The 24059-nt window shown below is 41.3% G+C and overlaps 1 protein-coding gene across 2 annotated transcripts in view; it reads left to right on the top strand.

Annotated features, from left to right (window-relative positions):
* Window positions 1-19406, top strand: part of SEL1L2 (SEL1L2 adaptor subunit of ERAD E3 ligase) — a 94109-nt gene extending 74703 nt beyond the window's left edge. The window contains exons 13-20 of one of the 2 annotated variants that reach the window (XM_045528145.1): window positions 1590-1652; window positions 2212-2299; window positions 4199-4347; window positions 5545-5710; window positions 5822-5896; window positions 10513-10685; window positions 18334-18462; window positions 19050-19406. In XM_045528145.1, the coding sequence (XP_045384101.1) occupies window positions 1590-1652; window positions 2212-2299; window positions 4199-4347; window positions 5545-5710; window positions 5822-5896; window positions 10513-10685; window positions 18334-18462; window positions 19050-19169 (963 nt within the window). In that variant the 3' untranslated portion in view covers window positions 19170-19406. The remainder of the gene's footprint in view (window positions 1-1589; window positions 1653-2211; window positions 2300-4198; window positions 4348-5544; window positions 5711-5821; window positions 5897-10512; window positions 10686-18333; window positions 18463-19049) is intronic. The other variant, XM_045528146.1, reaches the window with a different exon arrangement.
* The last annotated feature ends 4653 nt before the right edge of the window (window positions 19407-24059 follow it).

Here is a 24059-nt window from a genome sequence, read left to right as displayed (position 1 = left end):
TGGGCCTAAAATAGTTGGTGGGACTCCCTTAGAGGAAGAAAGTAATTTCTCCCCACTATTCTAACTTTTGTCCTTCCTATCTTCCTTCTTCCTTGCCTCCTCTCATTTTCATTTCCTTCCACATTTCTCAACATGTACACAAGGCTCCCTAGAAGACACTCACTAGACTTTGCCACATCCATCATGCTGAGCCTTACTACTGCTCCCAGAGTACAGAGTAACCCAAGGGTCCTAGAACCAGAAGACAGAAGAAGAAAGCAGAGTTATACCACTGGTTTTAAATACGGGTGGACTGTCCTTAAGAACTCGTACAATAGCGAGTCCCTTGATAGGCATAGGCTCAAAATTTGGAGTCTTGAAACAGTTTTTGAAGTATGCCTTCTCTATTTACGAGCTAAGACAGTTCCCTGTATAATGGTGACCACTCTGGACTCTGAGCTACTCCTGTGTCGCTGAGGGGCTCTCTGGCTGCATCCCCAATAACTAAATCCAGGTGGTAACAAGAAATCTAGAGATCTATCAGAACTTAAGTTCCCGAGGAAATACTATAAACCTATAAAGCAAACCTACAGATCTGGTGAACGCAAGCCAAGTGATCAACCGTGGTGCCTTACTTAGTCACTAGAGGGTGAAATATATGATGGGAAATGGGAAGAAAAAGCAGTTTTCTAGCTGGGGGAGGCACTTTTAAGATTCATCTTTCATCCAGGCTTGATATGCTAAATATCAATATATTTGAACATGTGCTGAATACTAAATGTGCTAAATACTCCCTTCCTTAGAGTACTCAGAATATTAATCAGAAAAATAAATGGTAATTAATTTAGGATCAAGTAGAAAAGAAAACATGGGTGATGTTATAAGCAGTGGAACTGGACTAAAGAAACATATGCCAATAATACTTTACTGTCTGTAGTGGCTGGATTGAAATACACAGAGTCTAAAATGTTATTTGGCCATGTATGTCAACCTCCTTTGTCCAAAGTAGGTAACAAGTGTCTGGGTAGACGTCCCTCTTCTGGAAAACTCCTACACATCCTTCAAAACCTATCTCAAATGTCACCACCCCTGACAACTCAATCCCCTTCAGTTCCTAGCCTCAACCAGGCAGTGGAGTGTCCCTCTTCTAGGTGTCCACAACACTCTCAATCTATTTCTACTTTAGGACTTAGCACATTTGACATGACTTTAAGAGGTTGACCTGGCCCTTTGGTAGGGCTTACAGCCCACTAGCCTGCGAACTCTCCAAGGCAGGGCTCATGGTGTAGTCACCTTTTACCTCTTACCTTCTGCCTCTGCCCGGTACCACGTATGGAATCACACACAAAGCAAGTCCTAAATAAGAGCTGAATAAAAGAATGGAGGAAAGATTTAACTTCATTTCCCTCCTCTCTTTTGTAGTCAAAGGGGATTATGAAGGTGTGAAAGAAGAGACTAGAGAGGGTCAAAATAACCTGCCAACTGCCTGGTTAACCTGCCTCGATTAATTTCTTACTGGGTGCATTTCAAATATCTTGAATGATTTTGTAGTAATTTTCCTTATCATGAATTCTTCTGGGACTTTACTTGGATTCTTAAAACTCTTTTAGGGCAATGCAATTGGTCTTCATGGGCTTGGTCTTCTTTACTTTTATGGAAAAGGAGTTCCCGTGGTAAGTTAAATAATTTCATTATCTTTTCCATATGTTTCCAGCAATTTATAGGGTAAAATTCATGGTCATTCATTAATTGAAAGGAATCATCTCTATTATCCGGTTTGCCAAACTATTATATCAGATAATAGAGAATAAAATAATCTAGTGAAAACTTTGCCAAAGAGACACAGAACAAGCTTGTGACAAGAATAGCGTTCCTAATTATATCTCAGAATTGTAGATTCTAAATAACCTTAGAAATCATCTATCCTCTGAGGATCTTATTGATAGAGAAATTTATCTTCTAATTTTAACCTCTGTCTTTTGAGTGACCTTCCCCCAATATCTAACAAAACCTACTGTCAATGTAGAAAAAGACATAATTATGGTGAAAGTGAGATAATTATTGCCTGATAGAATCTAATGATGAAATAAAAATACATAACATTTCTGATACTATTTTAATTAGCTTAAATCACATAAGGTACTGTCTATACTCTTTTTAAAAAGTGCAAGGCAATTGTTACCATGGAGTTATACATATACCTTTGAGTAATAGAATGTAATTATCTTGCAGAATTATTCTGAAGCACTTAAATACTTTCAAAAAGCTGCAGAGAAAGGGTGGCCCAATGCACAGTTCCAGTTAGGCTTCATGTACTACTGTAAGTGTTATGAAGATGGCTGCTTTATTTAGAATGACATGCATATTATTAAGTCTGCTCCATTTTATAACAAAAATCAAAGGGTGGATGCGAGTGGTTTAGGTAGAACATTCAGGCAGCAATTTGAAGAATTTGAAAAAGACCTGAAAAGGACACCATTTGGGCGGGGGGTCAGGGAGGTACAGAGTCAGGAAGCTTACCTTTGACAAGGTTAAGTTTGAGGTGCTTGTGATGTCCAATGCACATACCCAGAAGCAAGTATGAAACTCACAAGAAAACTCAAACTTGGTGAGAAAGATTTGAGAGGCATCAACATACAGGCATTAGTTCAGAGTAGTTGAGCTTGCAAAGGGAAATGAGAGAGTGTAAGAGGAAGGAGCAATGGGCTGTGATCAGAAATCTGGCAATTCTCCATGCTGTATTGAAAGAATAGGCAGGAAAATACTGGTCACCAAGAAGAATGAAAAGCCATGGTCAGAGAAATAGGAAAAAAAAAAAAAAGATCTTAAGGGAGCCCATACACTAGAACACTCAAGAAAGAGTAAATGAATGAGCATTCCTGTGAAATGCAGTGAGAAGCCTGGTTAAAAAAAAAAAAGTAAGAAAAAACTGAGTACCTGGGAGACTTAACAATATGGAGAATGTTGGGGAAGTCATTAGACTGGTTAGGCTGGAAGTCAGGTGACAATGGGTTAGGGCATGAATGGAAGGTGAGGAAGTAGATAAGTAAAAATATTTTTGTAAGCAGTGTGCTCTTCAAAGATGGAATTGCAGTATGAGAGGGACCAAGAACCAAGAGGGTGTCGTTTTTAACATGGTGACAGATGTGAGCATAGTTATAATTGATGAAAAGCGATTCTGGAAAAAGTTGGTGGTATTAGGATGTGGTTGGGCCCAGGGAGGTGGAGGCATTGTTAGCCTTGATAGACAGGCAAGATTTCTTCCTCTCAAAGACTGGGGAAGGGAGGAAAGGATGGTAAAGATGTAAATATGGGGGGTGGGGATGAGGAGAGAGGCAAGTGAAGAAAGACAATGTGAAGTTTTCCTCCATGATCTAGTAGGTACAAAGCTGCCTTATGAGAGCAAAGGTAGAGTGGCTGAGGCAGGAGGTCTCGGAAAGCCAAAAAGGTTTATAATAACCTCTGTTGGGACTGAGAGAAGCAGTAGCCAAGAAAAATACCGGGAGATCTGAACATAGTCATTGGATCTGGAATTCAAACTCAATTGATCTGCCTCCAGAGCTTTTGCTCTTAATTGCTAGCTAGCTACATGGCACTGCCTCTAAAGGCCATGCAATGTTAGAGCTGGAAGGGAAAGCCTTCTCCTCTTGCAAATGAAGAGCTTAGATGTGTCCAACTCACAAAAGAAGTAATGGGAGACCCAGGACAAGAATCCCAGCTGCGGGAGTCTGCTGGTTCTCCGCCCTAGCACCAAGTGCCTCTCCTTGCTCCAAGCATGAGTTGGATGAGAGCTGGGCTTCCTGGAGCTGGGATTTGCCTGCGCCATACTCCGCAGTTGTGTCTGGGAGAAACTGTACCTGTATTCCCGTGCAGAAGGATGACAAAGATGGCAAGATGCAGCATGGAGGAGCTTCCCGTCCTCAGAGATCACCACTTGATCTCCTTTTCATTAACTCTAGTTGTGCCATATTGAGGAGATATTTTCCTAAGACTGAGCAGCCCTTCCTCCTCAGTTATTTCTGAATTGGTAAAGAACATAAATTTCTATATTCATTCTTATAAGCAAACTGAACGTTCTCCCTGCCCCCAAATAGAGCAACTTGACTTTTGGTTGTCTTTTCCCATCCTATTTAAAATAGGAGGCATCACCATTATATCCATAGATTATAATGTAAAAAATAAATAAGTAAGGGTGGCTCAAAGCAATTTTAATTTTCAGCTGGCTCTGGAGTATGGAAGGATTACAAACTTGCCTTCAAATATTTCTACTTGGCATCTCAGAGTGGGCAGCCCCTCGCCATTTATTATCTGGCCGAGATGTATGCGACAGGGACAGGCGTGTTAAGATCGTGTAGAACTGCTGTGGAGGTAAGGACTGGGCCTTTTTTAAAGTACTTCTCATTTATCACACAGAAGAGATGACACTGTCCTTAAATTGTTGGTGCCTTTGATTTTACAGCTATTACCTCTTTTCTTTCAGTTGACAATGTGAACGCTGACATTTGTCAGTGAGGAAAAACGGTGATGTAACTCAGGTTGGGAAAGAGAGAAAGAGAAATCATCCCTCCCCTCTCTTACATTTGTCTTTTTATCAAGTTCAGAGCTCACCTCAAAATTCAGTTAAGGAGCTCCATTGCAGCCTTCAATCAAATCACCAGGGCAATTTGGCACTTCTAGTGGGATTGGGAGTTGCTACTTGGGAAATGAAAGGCTCGATTTAGCCTAGAAAATGTGGCCCACTTCTTCCCAGAAAGCAGAATCCTTAGGTTTTTGATGATTTGGATGACAATTGAGAAAGTGGATTCTTTCAGCCTGAGCCAGTGATGTACTTTTCAAAAGAATGCTTTTAGGACCTTAATGCCCTTCATTGATTTATTAAACACATCCGCTGCACCAGTATAAATACCTCCGTGTTGCAATCTGGTCCCTCTGAAACTCATTTCAAAAGCTGCCAGCTAATAATCTATCTTTAGATTTGCTCCTTTGCCAACTTCCTAATGAATTATGTATGGCTAACCTCTTTTGGTTACATAAGGGCTATTCAGCTAAGTTGACATTTGTCCCCCTAGAGCTCCGCACACCTCCCTCGTGGTTATGTCACCTACACCCTCGGGCACCGTCTTCCCTTCATTCTCTCCTTTCCACATCAGTGGTGGCCTTACAACTTAGCTCATTAAGCAGCAGTGCCCGGAAAGGCCCTTTAAAAAACAACCATCACCACTAAAAAAAAAAAAAAAAACTGAAGCCAATACATTCTCGGTCCACCAAATAGTCTCCAAGTTAGGAAAGTTTATTATACGAATTTAAGATAAGCCTGAGGAAGTTTTGCTCAAGACTATATGTGTGTGTGTGTGTGTGTGTGTGTGTGTGTATATATACACATATATATATATTTGTAATTTTTGTGCCTATAAAAGGTATTAACCCTTCACCTTAAATAATTTGTAAAAGCCATTCTTAAGACCTAAAATCCTTGCCAAGAGCTGAAGACTAATTTCAGTTATCATTTGCTTGGGATGAAGTATATTGGCTAACTAGTCTGCTTGATTTCTCTTCCATATACAGCTATATAAAGGTGTCTGTGAACTAGGCCACTGGGCTGAGAAATTCCTGACAGCTTACTTTGCCTATAAGGATGGTGATATAGATTCTTCTCTTATTCAGTATGCACTGCTTGCAGAAATGGGGTATGAAGTAGCTCAAAGCAATTCAGCATTCATTTTGGAATCTAGTAAGATAAGTTAAAATTCTCTGCAATTCCCCAATCATACATATGCATATAAGACTTTACTACGGAGGCATTTTAAGCCTTCCTAATGGAATGTCTCCTTTTTTTTTTTAGAAAAGGCTAAAATTCTTGAAAAAGAGAAGATGTATCCAATGGCACTTCTCCTATGGAATCGAGCTGCCGTTCAAGGTATAGAACCTAGATTAAAAATAAGCACATACCTGGTCCCTGTCTGCTATTATTCATCTGATTTGCTTCAGTTGTGTTCTTGGGTACATAGGCAGAAAGGTGCGGAATATCAGGTAGGTGGCATTTCGAACTATACTGATGTAAGGGTCAGTCTACGGTTAGAGGTCATTTCCAGGAACTTATTTTCCTCATTATTATCAAGGTCCCTACAGTTCAGCCAACCATAGGAATTTTTTTATAGCTCTGTCTCCATGGCATCAGAACAGTTCTTTGAAACATGACAATTTTACTCAAGAAACCGTTTTCTCGGTCTGGCTTCAGTCTCTTGTTTGCTGAGTTACTGACTGAACTAATCAGAGATGTGACTTATGTCTCAGTGAGTTTAGAGGCAAAATTACTTATGTATCTCAGACTCATTTGATTTCCTTTTTAAGATATTACTTTAGTGACTACCACAAATTTCAGATCTTTACTATAACCACTAGCACTTAAGAATCAAAACAAAACAAAAACCAGAGATAAATGGCAGGATCCTCTCCCCTTTCCTGGAGTTCCCATGTCCTGCTTGACAGAATCACAAGGATAAAGAATATAAGATATTAGTGGTGGGAAAAGCATTGGCAAGTGGCATTTGCATTGCTATGTCTCTTCCTATTTTTTCCACTAAAATTACATTATTAAAAGCAAAGAGATACTGCAAAGCTGTCACAATTGGCATTTGGATGTGTGAGGAACTCTCTTGCAATAAGAGCAATTTTGCTTCCAATTAGGTTTCTTAAAATCATCTTATGCCAAAGCCAAATCATCCCTTTTCACAGGAAGTGAACAGGATAGTAAATGATTCTCAGCTGACACTAAAATGAGGCAGAGGAAAAAGTCACAGCGGTGCCTGCTCGGATCAAGCTGAGCTGGTAACACAGCAGCAAGCCATCAATGCTGCTTTAGTGAGAAATTCCCTTTAAAAGTCTGTGTTTTCTAAAATGCAACAAAGCAATAAAGACCATATTTAGAGCGGGAAACAACAGTAGCAATCTCTCAGCCACAGCAAATCAGCTTAATTGCAACAAATACAAGTTTATTCCAAGCCAGGCAATGGTGTGGAAGTTGCACCAAGGAAAGGAAACATTGCAAACAAGGATACATTAATATTAAGCTGAATCCCCCAATTTAAAAAAAAATTCACGTGGCTAAAAATAATTATGTGTCACAAGAGAGGTCAGGCATAAGTGTCCCTGAAGATAAGGCAGCTGAGTGGCTCACTTGGGGTGAGGAAATCTAATAATGAGATTTTCCAATTAGTCACTGGCCATGCTTCTTTTAGCAGTCACTGCGTGTGACGAACCGTGCAGTGCTGGGCCATCAGGACTCAGTCACCACCCTGTGACTGCGAAATTGATGTGGAAATCCCTCCACGGTCAGGCGATCCCCACAGGAGGCCGTCAGGGTCACCACATGTCCCAGTCAGTCCCCTCATTGGAATGGAGCCACATCCTCCCGAGAACCAGCCTTCCACTCCCAGAGACTTCAGGGACCCTGCCTGCAACCTGTAAGGATTGAAAGGGCGCAGAATTATCCTATCCCTCTGGGTTATGGCCCAGAAGGAACCTCAGGGGTCAAAGGAGGGCAGCTTTGGGCAAAATTAGAGATGAAGTAAGTTTCTCTTTGGGGTTCTTTTCTGGGCACCATTCTCATAAGGCTTTGCTCCCAGTTACCTGTCCATTTTGAGGCATCTGGGAAGCAAACCTTGATAACTAATGTCTTTTGTCAGCTTGAGAATTTTATAATCTTAATTCTACTCAGCTAACGATGGCTCATGGTATTACATCTCTTAGAAGTGTCTATATTTTAATAGAACATTCTAGAAGACTAAAAGAACTTCAGTACTCAAAGGAATAAATGCCAAAGGATCTTAGGCACTGCTCTAGGCCAAATGGGGAGGAAATCTTGGAGGGAGTTCTATATCGCTTAATGATACACCTCAGATCATACCACATGGGGTATTTCCAAGTAAGCCAAACTATGCTAAAAGGGCTGGCCTCAGCTGTGATGGATGTCTTAGCTGAGTGTTCCCTCATCTTTTCAATCAACATTCTCCCAAGGAATGGAAACAAGGACCCCAAGGATATCCTTACAGTTCATCCCTATGTGGCCTTTAAAAGACTCATATCTTAAAAAGTCACATGACTTTTTTCTACTTGACATATCCATGTTTGTTAGAAAGTAATAATTGAAATTACTTAATATCTGGGGAAAGCATTTTCTAAGAAGTTTTCTATCATGTCTATCCATTCATTTCATAAATATTTATCAAGCACCATTCTAGGTTCTGGGACTATATCGGTAATTAAGAGCTTGAAAGCAGTGAGGTATCACAAGAATGGAAGAATAGGTGCCACATGTACTCACTATCAAATTGACACTAGCTGATCAACACTATGGTGCTCACACGGTAGTAATATTCTCCAGGGATTGGGGGGGGGGTGGTAAACTCACAACTAATGGACGCGGTGAGCATTGTAGAGGGGAAGGACATGCCTCTAATCCTCCCTTGGGTGAGGCAAAGACATAAAATGGAACCAAAATGTTTGTAACCTCATAATATCCTGAAATAAAAATAAATTAAATAAATAAATAAAAAGAACTTCAAAGTATTAATACTTGTCCTCATGGAGTCCCTGCCCTCATGGGGAAGAGAGGAAATAAACTAGTGAGGAAATAAACTTGTAAGCAAATAAGATAACAGTGATATATGCTGTAAGGAAATAAAACATGGAGATGAGATAGTTAACTGCTGGGGTAGGGGTTGCAGGGTACGTTAGACAAGGTACTCAGAGAAAGGCCTCTAGGAGGGAAGGGGCATTTGTGCTCGGACCCGAAAGATGAGAAACCAGCCATGTGAATATTTGGAGAAATTGTGAACCCTCCAGGCAAAGGGACTTGAGGATCCTAATTCGTGGACCTCGTGCAGGGATCCTGAGGCAGGAATGAGCTTGGCTTGTTGAAGGAATAATCAGGCCAGGCGTCCAGAGCAGAGTGAGAAAGTGACATGTGATTAGTCAGGAAGAGGTTAGTCAGGAAAGCAGAAGGCAGGTTAGACGTGACCTGTAGGTCCGGCCAGAAGTCTGGATGTTACTCCAAATGCAAAGTAAAGCCATGCGGGGATTTGACACAGGGGAATAACAGGATTTGATTTCATATTTTAAAAAGACCACCCTGGCTGTTATGCAGAGAATGGATTGAAAAGTGAAGATAAAACAACAGTTTGAAGGCTACTGTAGCATTCTTGGCTTGAATAGGTAGTGGAGGAGATGTCAAGAGATAAGTATGTTTAAGAGGTATTATAAAATCAACAGGACTTGCTGATGAACTTGATAATGGAGGTGAGGGAAAAAGAAGACCTAGGAATACTTGCCCTAGCTTTATGGCCTGGACGATGGTGGGTTTAGTACTGAAACAGGGAAGAAACTGATTATTTTGTTTGGAGGAAGGGGGTGTAAGGTGTTAGGAAATGTCTACTGGACATTTTAAGTTTTCAATTCAAGTAGAGAAATAAAGATGGCAATTATTAGGATCCGGGCCTCAGGGAGAGACAGGACTGAAGATATAAATTCAGACGTAGTCAACACAAAGAAAACTGTGGAACTAGACGAGGTCACTGGGAGAAAGAGTTGAGATAGAGCAGAGGGGTGGAGAGAGGTGTGGAGGAGAGGAGAGAAAAGAAGGGAAAGAAGAAAGAGAAAAAAGGAGTTAGAAACAAGCCCTTGACATTCCAACATTTAGAAAGTGGGTAGATGAGAGGTCAGGCAAGAGTTTGAGAACAAGAGGCTGTGAGGTAGGAGGGAAATCAAGAAAATGCAGCGCCATCAATGCCAAGAGAGGAAAGTGCTCTGGCAGATGGGTCCCATGACTCAAGTGCTGCTCAGAGGTTGGGGAAGGTGAGGGCAGAGACACGGCCAATGGATCTGGAGGTCACCCACCACCTTCAAAGCAGCAGTTCCAAGGAGGAGGGGCAGAATCCAGGTTGCAGTAGGTCGAAGAGTCTGTGGGAGGTGAAGCTTTGGAGACAGCGAGTGTAGAACACACTTTTGAAAAGGCTGAGTGTAAAGAGGAACAGAGAAATGGGGCATGAGCTAGAAGGAGACACCACAGGATAAAGAGAGGGTTTATTTTTGTTCATAGACAATACCAGAGCGTGTTTGGCCAATGGGATTGATCTGGGAAAGGGGACAAAACTGGTGATGCAGGAGAGTAGAGCTTCAGGAGTGAAGTCTGAGGACAGGAGGGACGGGCTCCAGTTTCCCAAGAGTTGACCTACTTTTAAAAACTTGAATTTATAGGGGAAAATTTGTAATTTTTTGTTCTTTAAGAACACTTGGACAATACCCTGGGTGTTATCCTATAATGAAGACAGCTAGCATTGAGCATTATATTTTGTATTTCATAAAGTATATCTAATCATGATTCGAGTGTCTTTTTTCTTTTTTGATATTTGGGTGTTCAGGTATATATACATATGTATTTTTAAAGGACTGAAACAAGATCATTAGGTTGACTTCCTGGGAGGTACACATGAATGGTTTGAGTTACGATTCTTCTTTTTCCAATGTTTCTATCAGGCAATGCATTTGCTAGAGTAAAAATTGGAGATTACCACTACTACGGCTACGGGACTAAGAAAGACTATCAAACAGCAGCCACACATTACAGCATCGCAGTGGACAAATACCACAGTGCACAAGCCATGTTCAATCTGGCCTACATGTATGAGCACGGCTTGGGTATTGCAAAGGTAATTGCACTGGTAATAATTCAAACTTAAGAATGACAGCTGTGTGGGAAGAGAAAATTTAGAAATGTATTGAATTCCATTGATGTCATCAATGTAGAGGAAGAAAGCAAAATACTTAACATTTACTGAGGCTCTCCCCTATGCCAACACATATTACTTACCCTGTGAGACAGATATTATTTTCTCCATTTATGCCAAGGACATGACTAATATCTGGTCTAGGCCAATTTGATTTGTAAGTTCCTGCTTTTTCCAGCACATACTTTCTCTTGGGGACCCTACCTCCCTTCTCCTCCATCTTTAGAACTTTTTCTGTTAAAATTTCCACTGGCTCTCAAGCTCTCAGTAGAGAAAGAAGGAGAAAGTGGAGTGAGGCCACAGCTGGATACCAAGGTGGCATTAATCCAGAAATGTCTTATGGAGCACCCACTGTGTACATGACGCAGTGCTGGCACTTCGGAAAGGCCCAAGAGTATGTATCTCCATCCTCCCCCCGAGACCGCACTTGATTTGAGGAATGAGGCGTATTCACTTGGAAAGAGAGCTAGCACCACAAGGTGGTATTGAGTAAATCTCTTAGACAGTGAGTGTAATTAAGGCAGAAGATGGCATCAGGGTCTGACAGAGTGATACAGTGCATTCAATATCAATAATGATAATAACAACCAAGCTGAGTGTGTTATGCGTACTCTGTCATTGAAATCACACAACCACTCAATGAGATAGTCCCTATTTAATTGTCCTCAGTGTAGGCGTCAGGGAGCTGCAGTGCAGGGAGGTTAAGTCATTTGACCAAGTTAGCAGAGCTCGTCAGTGATGGAGTCAGAATTTGAATCCAGGCCTGTCTGACCCCCTGTTTTGGGGTGCAAGAGTATGCCCTACAAGTCATTCTTAGTGCTCAGGCATGTGTTCCTCCTCAGTGTTTATCTGTTTATATTCCTGGCTGCATTTCTAAAGCCAAATAATGTGGAAATTATCGGCTTTTATGCTCTCTTCTTTCTTCCAGTTGTGCTAGTAATTGAGAATTATTGGTAGGGAATTTCCTATTTGAGAACTGCTAATGGTGCACACTGCAGCTAAGGGCTCTTTATTCAGCATGCAGATCTCTGCTGTCCTGTCCTCTCCTGCAGCCTGCCTTTTGGCTGATCATTTTTCATTAGCCCAGGCAGCCTAAGCAGTGGAAAGAATGTCAAATCCGAATCCAGTCCGTTTTCCCCATTCCTACCAAGCGCAAGCTTCCCGTGTTTGTGAAATCTGGGGGAGAATGGGGCTGGATGGAGTAGCTAAATTAGATGGTTCTTGGGCTGTTATTTGACCACCCCCAGCTCCCCACCCATCATTCAAGTCAGTAAAACAGAACTAATGATACCTGCCCTGCCCCGGGCTTTGAGGATTAAATGAATGCGCCTTTGTGAAAGGGCTTTGCAGTCAAACAGTGTGTGGAATGACTGTCATTTAGATCAGGAGGGAATTTGAGCCACTGCTAAGTAAGGCTTCAACAAGATTAAAGCTTTTATTCATCATTCCCCGTGCAAAACATAACATGGAGAGAGCATTGTCTATGGAAAGGATAAAAGTGACCCCACTCCATGTGTTAAATTCAAGTTAGCTCTCCCACTCTGTGTGATTCCAGAAGGACTTGGTCCCTGACAGTGTATCCTCACCACAATGAGGCCATTTTGCCTTGAGTCCCTGAGGGCGGGAAGGAGCATCCTCTCAGGACACACAGCCTGTCAGTGCCCAGCTGGCCTTCCATTTCCTCTTTGGAGTCACCACTGTGGGCACTTTCTTTATAAAGTCAAATAGTAGCTGTCGAGACACATGCTTTGTACGTTTAGGAAAAACACTCTGAAGTTTCTCTTTTCCCACTTTTCTGTTCTTTTCTGCTAGGGTTTCTGTTATATCATGGGTAGTTCATTTGATCAGTCTCTCTCAGTCACAAGTGTTATTTTTTCCTACAGAAATTCTCTACATTTAAAAAGAAATGGGGGCTGATTTTAACCTCAGACCTGCATATGAGAATTTTAGATTTAGCTAATGAGGGATTATTGCTCTTTGTTTTTATTAGTTTCTTTTGTTTAGCAATTAGGAAAGTAATAACCTAGTATTCAGTGGCAAAGTTTACGAATCTTGCCGTCTCATAATCAAATTAACAAGGAGATATCACTTTTTGTAATTCTTAAAATGAATATCCTGATAATTAAAAGCTCAAAGCTTGTTCCAATAAAAGCAGAGCAGTTGGGAGACTAGGCCTGGCCAGCGCTTAAAATATCAAGTAATTAAGCATTTCTTCAGCAAGGCACTTCACAATCCTCTTTATTAGTTAATTTTCGTGGAAACTGGCGAGAAAGATGAGTTACAATATCATTATCAGGGTTTCTCTGGGAATCAAAGAAGGTAGGGGGGGAAATCATGTTTTATAAACTCTGCATTTAAGATCTCTGAGGAAGAAAGTGAGTTATAAATCAATTCTTGGTAAATCAATGTAAAAATATGGGTCACTGTTGTTATCATCTGTTTTTAAGAAAGGAAGTTGGGGCTAGGGTGATGTAGGTGAGTTATCCTAATAGCTTCTCTGGGAAGCGTCTTAGCCAATGAGCTCCTTGAATTAAACTGTGGGGCCAGGACTGACTGCAGCATTGTCTGGGAACACCAAACAAAACCTGGGGAAGCATTGGGAGAGGACCGAGATTAGCCTAGAAGTATAAGCATTCCTCCCACAAGTTGTTATGAAACGCTTTTTCAGTTTACACTTGATTTGTAAATACTTCAGAAATTTAACCATGAACAAAGCCTGTCCTCCATCCCCTCCTGGCCATTCCTTCTGTCCATACCTGGTTCAGGTCTGAATTTCTGCTCACCTCGGCACGTTGTAAAGGCATCTTCCATTCTAGTGTTCTTCCTTCAAACCTGTGGCAGAGGTGGCTCTGTCCACCAAAGATTTGCAATCTCCAGTCCACAGTGAGGGGTTTTTGGGGGTGTGCCTGCCTAGTCAGAGACTACATTTCCCAGCTCCCTTTGCATCCGTGTGATAGTTCTTGGCTTGGCAGGAAAAGTGAAGTGCTTGCTCTCTGGCCTGAGGCAGCTAAGAAGTAGGTGGAACGGCTCCCTAGTCTCTTTCCCTTCCATTGACTGAATGCAGCAGAGGCTGGAGGAGACTGTAAAACCACAGGATGAAAGGAGCTCTGGTCCAGCAATTACCACATGAAGAAAATTCACCACCAACCAGTAACACCCACATTGGAATGTTGAATGAGGGAGAAGTAAGCTTCTACTATGTTAAGCCATTGAAATTTGGGGGTTACAGATGTTAGCATTATCTTAATTAATATATAATCCATTTAACAAGGCATTACCAGGTTATTCTTGATAAAATATAACTCTGATGTTGTTACCCCTCCATCCTACTCTCCCCTCTAAAAACACCCACCAAAAACACAAATAAACAAATAAGTATCAAGAATCTTATTTACTTTTTATTGTCTAATGAAGTCCAGACTTCTACTTTGCGTTCAAAACCCTCCTTGACCTAAGCTACCTTGATAATAATGGTTTGATATACCACTTTCCCCCCACATCTAGTGTAGGCTACATATTCCTTCCCCTCAAAGACCTTGAACTGAACCTTCCTTACTTTTTGCTGGAATGATCTTCCCCTACATTTTTGCCCATTAAAGACCAGTCCCTTTTTCAAAGAACAGTTTCAATGCCATCTCCTCTACGAATCCTTTAAGGAACATCCAGATGTAAAAGATACCTACTTCTCAACTACAGTGATACTGTACTCTGCTTTTCATTCATTTGAATATTTATAAAGTGCCTGTTCTGTGTCAGGAAGCGCTGTACTTGGCTCTGAGGATACAAGAAGAACAAGACAGCCTTCAAAGAGCTCACAGTCCACCACAAAAGTTGACGTGTTCATAGCTTTAGTTAAAGCCCAAAATGGCGTGCACATACATGCAAACACATCCCTAAAAGAATTAAAGATAAAATACTGTAAACATGTTAAAGAAGGAACAATTAGTTCAGGTGGGGGAACCAGGGCTTTCAGATTCTGTTCAAAATGTTTTTGTAGAGTGGAGTATGAGAAACATATGATAACCTTTTCAAATGGAAGAAAAAGAAAGCTAGCCTAAAGTAAAGCAAACAGTAGGGGGAAATTATCCTTTGGAGAAGAGTTTCAAATGTATATATTTAGACCTATGAGATAACACATATTTTTGGATCCTGCAGAGAAAACAAAACCACATCCACCAAATAAATTATAAATAGACCTGTCAGAAGTAAAAGTAATTATGGTGCAATGATGTTTCTTCCCTAATTTGTCTGGTCTGACCACCTATGGAGTGTTATAGCTGAAGCTTTAAACACCAGAATAGAATTATTTTCTAGAAAGGATAAGTTAAAGTTATATATTTAATATTTAAAATGGCCCTCTTAGAAATATGGCATGACAGAACTTCCACACACTACTTAGAAATGGTCATAACCTTTCAGGAAATAAACATCTATCACCTAGAGAAATAATCAGAAATACACAAAACAATATTTTGTGTGTGCATAGCTTTACTTGTTACTGGAAAAAAAAAAAGCAACTCTATAAACAGCCAAAATGCTCTGAAATAGAAGACATGTTATCTGTATTATTGTGCAGTGGTATAGTGTTCCACCGTGTATCTTATGGCCTGGTAATTACATGAGCATACTAGAAACAGACAATTTGGATTTGAAACCCAGTTCTGTCACTTGTAAGGTCATATAAATTTGGGTGACACTCTATGTCTCAGTAGTTTCCTTTTCAAAATGGAGTTAATAACATCACCTGTCCTATAGAATTGTCGTGATGATTAAATGACAGTGGTAACTGGTACATAGTAAGTATTTAGTATTAGCCATTATTATAATATACTACGCAATCATTACAAAACATTTAGACTAGAGGACTACATTAGGACATGACATGTTGTTTGAAATATATTGTTAGGTTAAGAAAGCAGAAGACAAAATATTATGCAGAGTAAAAAATTCCTAAATTAAAAGTACCTATACATGAATATATATAAAAATACAGGAAAATATATATAAAATATTATCAGTAACTCTCCCCATTCAGTGAGATTCTGGGTGGATTTTTAAAAATTTATTCAGTTCTGTATTTCCAAAGTTTCCTCTAATTAACATATGGTATATTTATAATAAGAAAACAAGAACAAATTATTCAAAAACTGCCTTCCCATTTCCATGCTCTGTCTCAGGATAAGAAATTTTTGATGACACCCAAAGATTTGGAGCTGGGAAACTCCTGTGTAGGGAAATGGAACAATTTTCACAAACCAGCTACTTTATTACAGGAGAATTTTGTACCTTTGAATTAAAAGAAGCTATTTTGAACATCTGAATACTAGGCAGTATTCACCTGACATTTAGTTAGAAACATATTATTTAACAAGAGTCTGAAGATAGGTTTATATAACCTCCTAAGTCACTAAATTTAAAACAAAATAAACTCAAACGTACCACAGAGAAGTTAAATCTAAGTGGATTAGGTATGCAATGGACTTATTTAATGAATCCTGGCCTTCATCAAAACACTGTTGGGAGGAATTTTTTGTTTGCATGATTTGGATTTTTTACTAAATAGGGTCAAAGAATGAGGAGTCTTTTTTCATCTAGTAGTTGCTATTATATGAGTTGCCCTAATAGCCAGACACATTCAGTGATTTCTTTCTCTGGGAATTTTAAAGAAAGACTTTCATGTCCCACTCCTCCCCACTGCAAATTGTGAGGTCTCCCAGGCAAGGGATGAGCTCATCCCACTTCTTGCTATTTTTTTATTATAAACTAAGTGACTGAATTGTAGTGCTTGCACTTCAAGAGATAAACTAATAAATATTGCCTGCCTCAAAAAAGAAAGGATGCCTGAGATATTGACGAAGTCTGCCTTTCCCTGCTTCTCGGGTTCAAGTCAATATGCCTTTCACGTGTGCGGCTGACACAGCCGTTATAATCCTCAGGGTGCTCTCCAACGAACACCCACCGAATTTGTTGGAATTAGAGACACAAATAGAGTTTTTACAACATCTGTTTTCTCTGTTGCCAGGCAGACTCGTTCCATACAATCTCCTGAATTTTGAGTATTTTAAGCAAGAGCATTACTCTTTCTCCAACAAATCAATTTATCAGGCCACAAGGCTTTAGAAAAATTTAAGGAATGATAAGCAGGAGACAGCTGAGAGAGAAGGCACCACCCAAAAAATAGGTTTAGCAAAGGCCTCAAGCAGAGACCTTTCATAACTATCAAAGCCTGGGCGATAGAGCAGGAAAGACAAAGAGATATTTAGATAACCACAGTTTGTGAAAAATCTCTTCTTCCCTTTCTTTTGAAAATAGTTTGTGGGCACCCAAGCAAAATACAGTTCTGGAATCAGGCCCGGACACTTTAACCTTTAAAAGCAATGCTACTTAGCCTTTTCATTACTGTTTGGGCAAAGAAAGAAAAAATTAAAGGAAACAAAGAAAACAAGCCATAAGTATGTGAAATATAAAGAAACAAATTTTTATCTGCCATGGCTTAATTTAACAAAAAAAAAAAAAATTTCCTGAAAATTTAGTAGAATGTTATTTGAGGAATCAAATTCCAACATGAGAGCCAACATAGCTTATTCATTTATCCTGTAAGTAATATCGAAGGCCTACTATAGAGTAGGCACTTTATTAAGCACTAGGAATTCAAGGATGAATAGATAGTCCAAATCCTTGTTTTCAAAGACCTGGAGACAGAAAATTGCATAAACAAATTCTATAACTTCAGATATGATACGTACTATAATGATAATTAGAAATTTTAAATGATTATTACATGCTATCCATTTTTTAATTTATTGTAGGGAACTGTTCTATTCGTGTCTAGTATTCTCTGCCCCTTTCGTTGAAATCACAACTAGGAACTGGTCCAGGGGTATCCAAGAAAGCTTTGTGGAGATTGTGTTAGTTTTTTATGGCTGCCGTAACAAATTACCACAAATTGAGCGGCTTAAATCAACACAAATTTATTATCTCACAGTTTCTGTAGGTCAAAAGCCCAGGTGGCTTGACCGCATCCTCTGTGTAGGGTCTCACAAGGCTAAAATCAGAGCTGTGTTCTTTCCTGGAGGCTCTGGGGAAGAGTCCACTTCCAAACTCATTCAGGTCGTTGGCCGAATTCAGTTTCTTGAGGTTGTAGAACCCAGGTCCCCATTTCCTTGCTGGTTGTCCGAATTCCTTCTCATTCTTTCCTCATGATGCCCTCCAACAATGGCAATCTGAGTCCCTCTCATGCTTAGAATCTCTCCGACTTCTCCTGCCACATCTCTCTCTCTCTTCTGCCCTCAGCCCTGAGATAACTCTTCATATGATTATATGGGGTCCACCTGGATAATCCAGTGTAATCTCCCCACATTAAGGTCTGTAACCTTAATTTCATTTTCAAAGTCCCCGTTGCTATATAACACAACATATTCAAGGTTCCAGAGATAAGAGGGCATGAACAGCTTTTGGGGTGGGGGAACTTAGCCTACAAAATATAAACTGTGATATTTCAAATGATGGTTTCTCTTTCCTTACCCCTAAAGAATCTGCACCTAATGAGTACGGGCTATTCTATTTCCAGGACATTCACTTGGCCAGGAGATTATATGACATGGCTGCTCAAACAAGCCCAGATGCTCACATACCTGTGTTCTTTGCCCTCATGAAACTGGAAACTGTGCATATGCTCCAAGATATTCTGCTTTTTAATGTAAGTTGGTCTCAAATAGGTCTGGAATCTCTGAAAACTCCAATGAGCAACTCTTAGGGACAAAGTGATGAGACCCACCAGAGGAATCTTTTGGGGACTGGTTTTCCTTTGAGAAGTAGAATTCAAACTCTTACACTTGCCATGCAGAGCAATTCTGCTTGTTATATTGAGTGTGTTGTATTTTGTAGTACAACCAATGAATTCATTCGACAGATATTCTTTTCAGCACGTACTATGTTCAACGCCTTAAGCAAAGTGACATGTGCTATATATACTTGTTCACAACATAGTTCTTGCCATCAAGATCTGAGACTGGTAGGCAGATGGCAGGTGGCAAGCAGTGTCACAAAGAGCTGTAGTTTGAAAAAAGTAGAAGTTAAGTTTTTTATATCTTTGAGGTTATTCTAAAGGTGCTAGTTAAGCCTCCTGTGAGAGCTGTAAGCAAGCAAAGATCGTGTCTTCCGAGACAGACAAGGAATGAATGGGGGAGGATCGGTGGTGGTGGGTTTGGGAGATGATGGTTTTGAGTGGAGTGAGAGGCTTGGATTTTTTTTTTTTTTTTTTGAGAGGATGTCTTTTGCCAACAGTTTACAATGAGATGGAAATGGATGAAACTGGACAACATCCTTGGACCATACTGGGATTTATTTGTGATTGGCCTAATTGTTGCCGTGCTGATTTTCCTGCTTAGAAATCGCCGCATGTAGTTCTGGAGCATAGGAAAACCTACTCATGGGAACCAGTTCACTCCAAGGTATCCTCAATAAATAAAGAATTCCCTCATCCAAATCAAGAGTCTGCTGCAGATTTCCTACTCAGGCCTGTGTTGGAAAACAGACAAAACTTGGGGCCTGTCCTAGAGAAACAACTGTCAGACTTCCTGCTTAGTTGAGGGGACCATCTGGGGGACACTAGGGACTGGTCACCTAAGACGTTGTTACAAACTTGTCATTTTGGTGATCTAGTCCTGCATTAGGAATAAAGACCATCCACTTTCATGTTGTAATAACAACCTCCCCCTTTCAAGAGGACAAGCTGGATTTCTCGGCTCCTATAGACATACTGAGGTGAAAACGGGGAGTTTGGGGAATGCAGGAATACAGACCCCTCAGAACATGATAAAGACAAAAATTTGCAGATAGACTTCGTACAAATAGATTTTGTAGGAATGACCCTGTCAGTGACTCTAGCCCTAATGACCAACAGCTCCCCGTGGTATGCTGAGCCTGGAAGTGGGGAGTGGGGGCTAACCCCAACTCCTCACTGAGGGGCCTTCTAGCAAAGCTCCCTCAGCAGTTGTGTAGTGAACACAGAAATCTGGGGCTGGTACAGCATCATGCCCCTGTCCTCCAATCCTCATCGGAACCCTGTTCTTCCTAGGTGATACAGTTTGGATATTTGTCCCCTCCAAATTCCATGTTGAAATTTGATCTCCAGTGTTGGAGGTGGGGCCTGGTGGGAGGAGTGTTGGTCATGGGGCAGATCCTTGAATAGCTTGGTGCCATCCTTACAGTAATAAGTGAGTTCTCTATCAGTCCCTGCGAGAACTGAGTGTTAAAAAGAGCCTGGCACCTGCCTCCTCCCCCCTGCCTCTCTCTCCCTTCCTTCTCACCATGTGACACGCCGGCTCCCCCTTACCCTCCACCATGAGTGGAAGCTTCCTGAAGCATGCTGGCACCATGCTTCTTGTACAGCCTGAAGAACTGTGAGCCAGATAAACCTCTTTCTTTATGAATTACCCAGCCTCAGGTGTTCCTTTATAGCAACGCAAAACAGACTAAGACACTGGGAAGCCCCCTTAGGGCACCTCATAAAAAGGAGATGATATCAGCTTCCCAGGACACAAGCTGAAAAGAGGTCCAGATTTTCTGGCTTCCCCAACAGGAAAATCAGGGGCCCAGCACCGGGGGCAGGGTGGGCAAGGAGAGTGCAAGGCCATGACTTATGTCAAGGGCCAGGCTTGAATCCCAGCTCCACAACGCTCTAGCTGTTTGACCTCTCAAGCCTCAGTTTCTTCATCTGCAAAATGGGAAGAATAATACCTTAGAGAACTGACACGAAGAGTAAATGGGATAATGTATGTAAAGGGAGTAACACAGGGCCTGGCACCTAGAACAAGCTCCATAAATTGACCCTTTAATATCCCTTAAAAACACATGGCAAATCAGTTGGAATGGGGGTAACAGCTGAGTTGACATCACTGTGTGCCTTCAATCCTTTGCAGATAGTTCTCCAGCTAAAATGTTGGTACATAGGTAGGAAAAGATCCTGCTTCCCTACTTAAAAATTCAACTTAGGGAAAAGAAGACTTAATTAATATCAATCATAATCAGAAAGTAGAATGAAATGGCGGGCATGCACAGAGTTTGGAATCAAACCACTTGGATTTGAAGTCCAGCTCTGTCCCTCAGTAGCTCTGTGACTTTGGGCATAATTTTTCCAAACCTCAGTTTTTCCTCCATAAAATGGGATTATTTCCTATCTTGCTGGAGAATTGTAAATCTTAAATACACGTAATGTCAAAAGTGCTTTATAAACACAGCACGTATACACACTTACCACACTCATTTATTTGGCCATGAACTAATCCAGGCCTGTCTAACGTCCAAGTGTTTATACTTTTCTGGACACGGTCCCTGCTTTACTAGGGAGTGCCAGTTCCAAAGGACCCAGCATACTTTACGCAAACATACAGGAAGGGGCAGGCATCCAAGTCTCAGATGAGGCCTAACGAACAGGCCAGCCATGCAATTATGTCTCACAGGTGTCTAGAAACTGAGCGTAGTAATGAGCGTACTGGCAAAGAGGGGAGTGTGGAAGGCAGTGCTGGTGAGTCCTGGCTCAAAGTCTGGGTGAAAGATGAGCTCCTTCGAGGTAAAGCTTGTGAAAATCACTGCAGGCGGGGATGAGGGGGAGACTGGTTTTGTGACTTGCTGTGTGGAGTAGAGCACTGCCTAAAACAGAGGTGGGAGGGCAGCCCGAGTTCATAAATTTCCCATTTCAGCTGATTGTTCCATGTAAATGTGAGAAATGGAGCAGGCTTTGTAAACAGGAATGATTTAGGGGGTTAAACTCATTACAACGTCCATTTCTGGGCCTCTTCCCAGAGCCGTCACCGTAGGGGTTCCCACCACCGCAGTGCATGGCTGGGCACCTGCCAGCACCTGCGCAGCTTCGAGGTGACAGACCAAGGGACAAGGAGCCTATGCCTGTAAGCCACAGATACTCCCCGGTCATGGCAAAATCCCACCCACTCCATGGGCCCACAGAGAGCCCTTGTTCATTTTCCTGCTTCTGATGCTTTTAAATAAAAACGGATAGGCTGTGGGCTACAAGGCAGCTGTTTTTTTTTGTTTTTTTTCAATCTAATTCTCTTTTGTAACTCCCTTTCCTCCCTTTATTTCCTCCCTGACTCTTCATTCAATTGGAGTAGCTATTCAAGTCAATACATTTTTTAAAAGTCAAGTCAGATAATTAATTTTTTTTTTCTAGAGCAGGGGTCCAGAGTCATTTTCTGAGGAACATGCTTTTGGAACTCTCTGCTTTTCCCCAAAGTCTTGAATGGTGGAGAGGCTGCTGCTTGCTGCACTCCCCTCTCTGGGAACCCCACTGAGACATCGAGAAGACAGTGTGGTGAGGCTCAGAGGAGGAGAAAGGAACATCACTGAGCACCTGCTATGAGCCAGGCTCTCTTTACTCTCTGTTTTCTCAATGAATCTTCATGAGGAGGCCAGGAGGTAGACATAACTACTTATATTTTGCACAGGAGGAAACTGAGGCTAGTTGAAAGGCTAGAAAATATCACATAGCTAATAAATAACGGAGCTAGAATTTGAGTACAGCTCTGATGTCAAAATATGTTTTTGCCTCTATGTTACTGTTCCAGTTATTGCTTCTTAGCAAACTACTCCAAAAGTTAGTCGCTTGAAACAACAATCATTTCATTTTATCTCATGCTTTTGGGGCAGTTGATTCTTCTATTCCATGTGGCATCCACAGAGGCCACTTGGTGGATGGGTTGTTCTGAGAGTCCAAGACAGCTTTATTCACATCCCTGGCTCCTTGATAGCTGGAAGGCTGGTCTCAGCTGTGACTGTTGACCAGAATGTCCACATGTCACATGTGACCTCTTAGCGTGGCAGGCAGAGTAGTTGGACTTTTTACACAGGGCTCAGGACTTCCACAGAGAGTGTTCACAGAGACCCAGGCAGAAGCCACAGGTTTTCTAAGACCAAGCCTCAGAAATTCTAGAACATCACTTCTGGTATACTTCATTGGTCAAGCATTAGACTTCACCTCTCAGAAGGAGGAGTAACAATTTGCAGCCATATTTAACCTGCTACAAATAAACTGCTTAAAAATCTACCAAGTGTTACTTAAATTCCAGTACAAAAACTGGCAGAAGAAAAATGCAGCTCAGGCACTGAGCTGCTTATCTTGGAAGACAAGGATTTGGACAGACTAGTCAGATCCATGCCTGGCTCTCCTTGTCTTCCCACCTTTCAGACTGAAAAAATCCAGCTGTGTGATGGTAACCAGAGAAAGGAAAAGATGTCCTCCTGTCTTCCTCAGTCAGACACACACATACCCCCACACCCACCCCTCCACACACACCATTGAACGATGCTCAATTCTTTCTCTGCTTTGGCTCCAGTGACATGAGCCCAGAGATGCAGGGTTCTGGGATGATGAGGACTCTCCCCTGGAGCACCCCAGGTGCGGGCTCCACTCCTGTGTCTCAGGACACATACTGACATTCAGTGGGTGGGACACATACCCTGCACCCCCACCCCTCCCTCCTGTCCTCATTCATTTTCCCTTCCCAAACCTACAGTCCCCATGAGCCCACCTCCTCTGCCTCATCCCCTGGCTAAGGTCCTCCTGCCGGGATGTGGCCATCTTCTGCCCTACAGTTCTGCTGCCAGATGGGGGGAAGCAGGAAACTGTATATCTTTGGATTGGAAAGTGAGGAAAGCAACCTTGCCTCTGGATTGGAAGATATAAAATAAGTAAATCAGACTTCTCTTGCATTGTGATGGTCAATCTTATGCTAATGTAGCTCCTAAACCTTATTATGCAAAAAGAACATCTGACCCTTCCTCCTTCCCAGTTTTGTTTTTAGTTAGGACCACAGGTTTAAGCCACCTTGCATGGCTCTCAGCTTTGAGTTTTAATAGCAAAGTTGCCCTCCTATTACTTTAGTAGTAGGAGGTGCCAGGTTCAGTATTAAAGTGTGAGGAAAACCCTCCCAAACCACCCTACTATTCAGATAAGTCTCTAAAAGTTACTGATTGGAGACTCATGGTGTAGAAAATTAAAGGTTTTTAATTTTTAAAATTTAATTTTGCATTATATTTTATCCTATTTAAAAATATATGCTTAGGAAACCCAGAACTCCCATCTTCCCATAAACCTTCACAAGTTATCTGGCCATGAATATTACCTTGACTTTGTTCAATTCTCAACAACCTCAATGAGCTTTACCCGAAACTTCCTCAAAGGTCTTGCAGGTTCTGCCACCATATTGTACTGTTCCCCATATAATTTAGGAACAAAAACAACATGACCCACAGCAAATGCTCTGAGAGTCTCCAAAA

This window comes from Lemur catta, chromosome 17 (assembly GCF_020740605.2).
Source record: "Lemur catta isolate mLemCat1 chromosome 17, mLemCat1.pri, whole genome shotgun sequence".
NCBI lineage: Eukaryota > Metazoa > Chordata > Mammalia > Primates > Lemuridae > Lemur > Lemur catta.
Note: the sequence above shows the minus strand (reverse complement) of the source record. Positions and strands in the feature narration are given on the sequence as shown.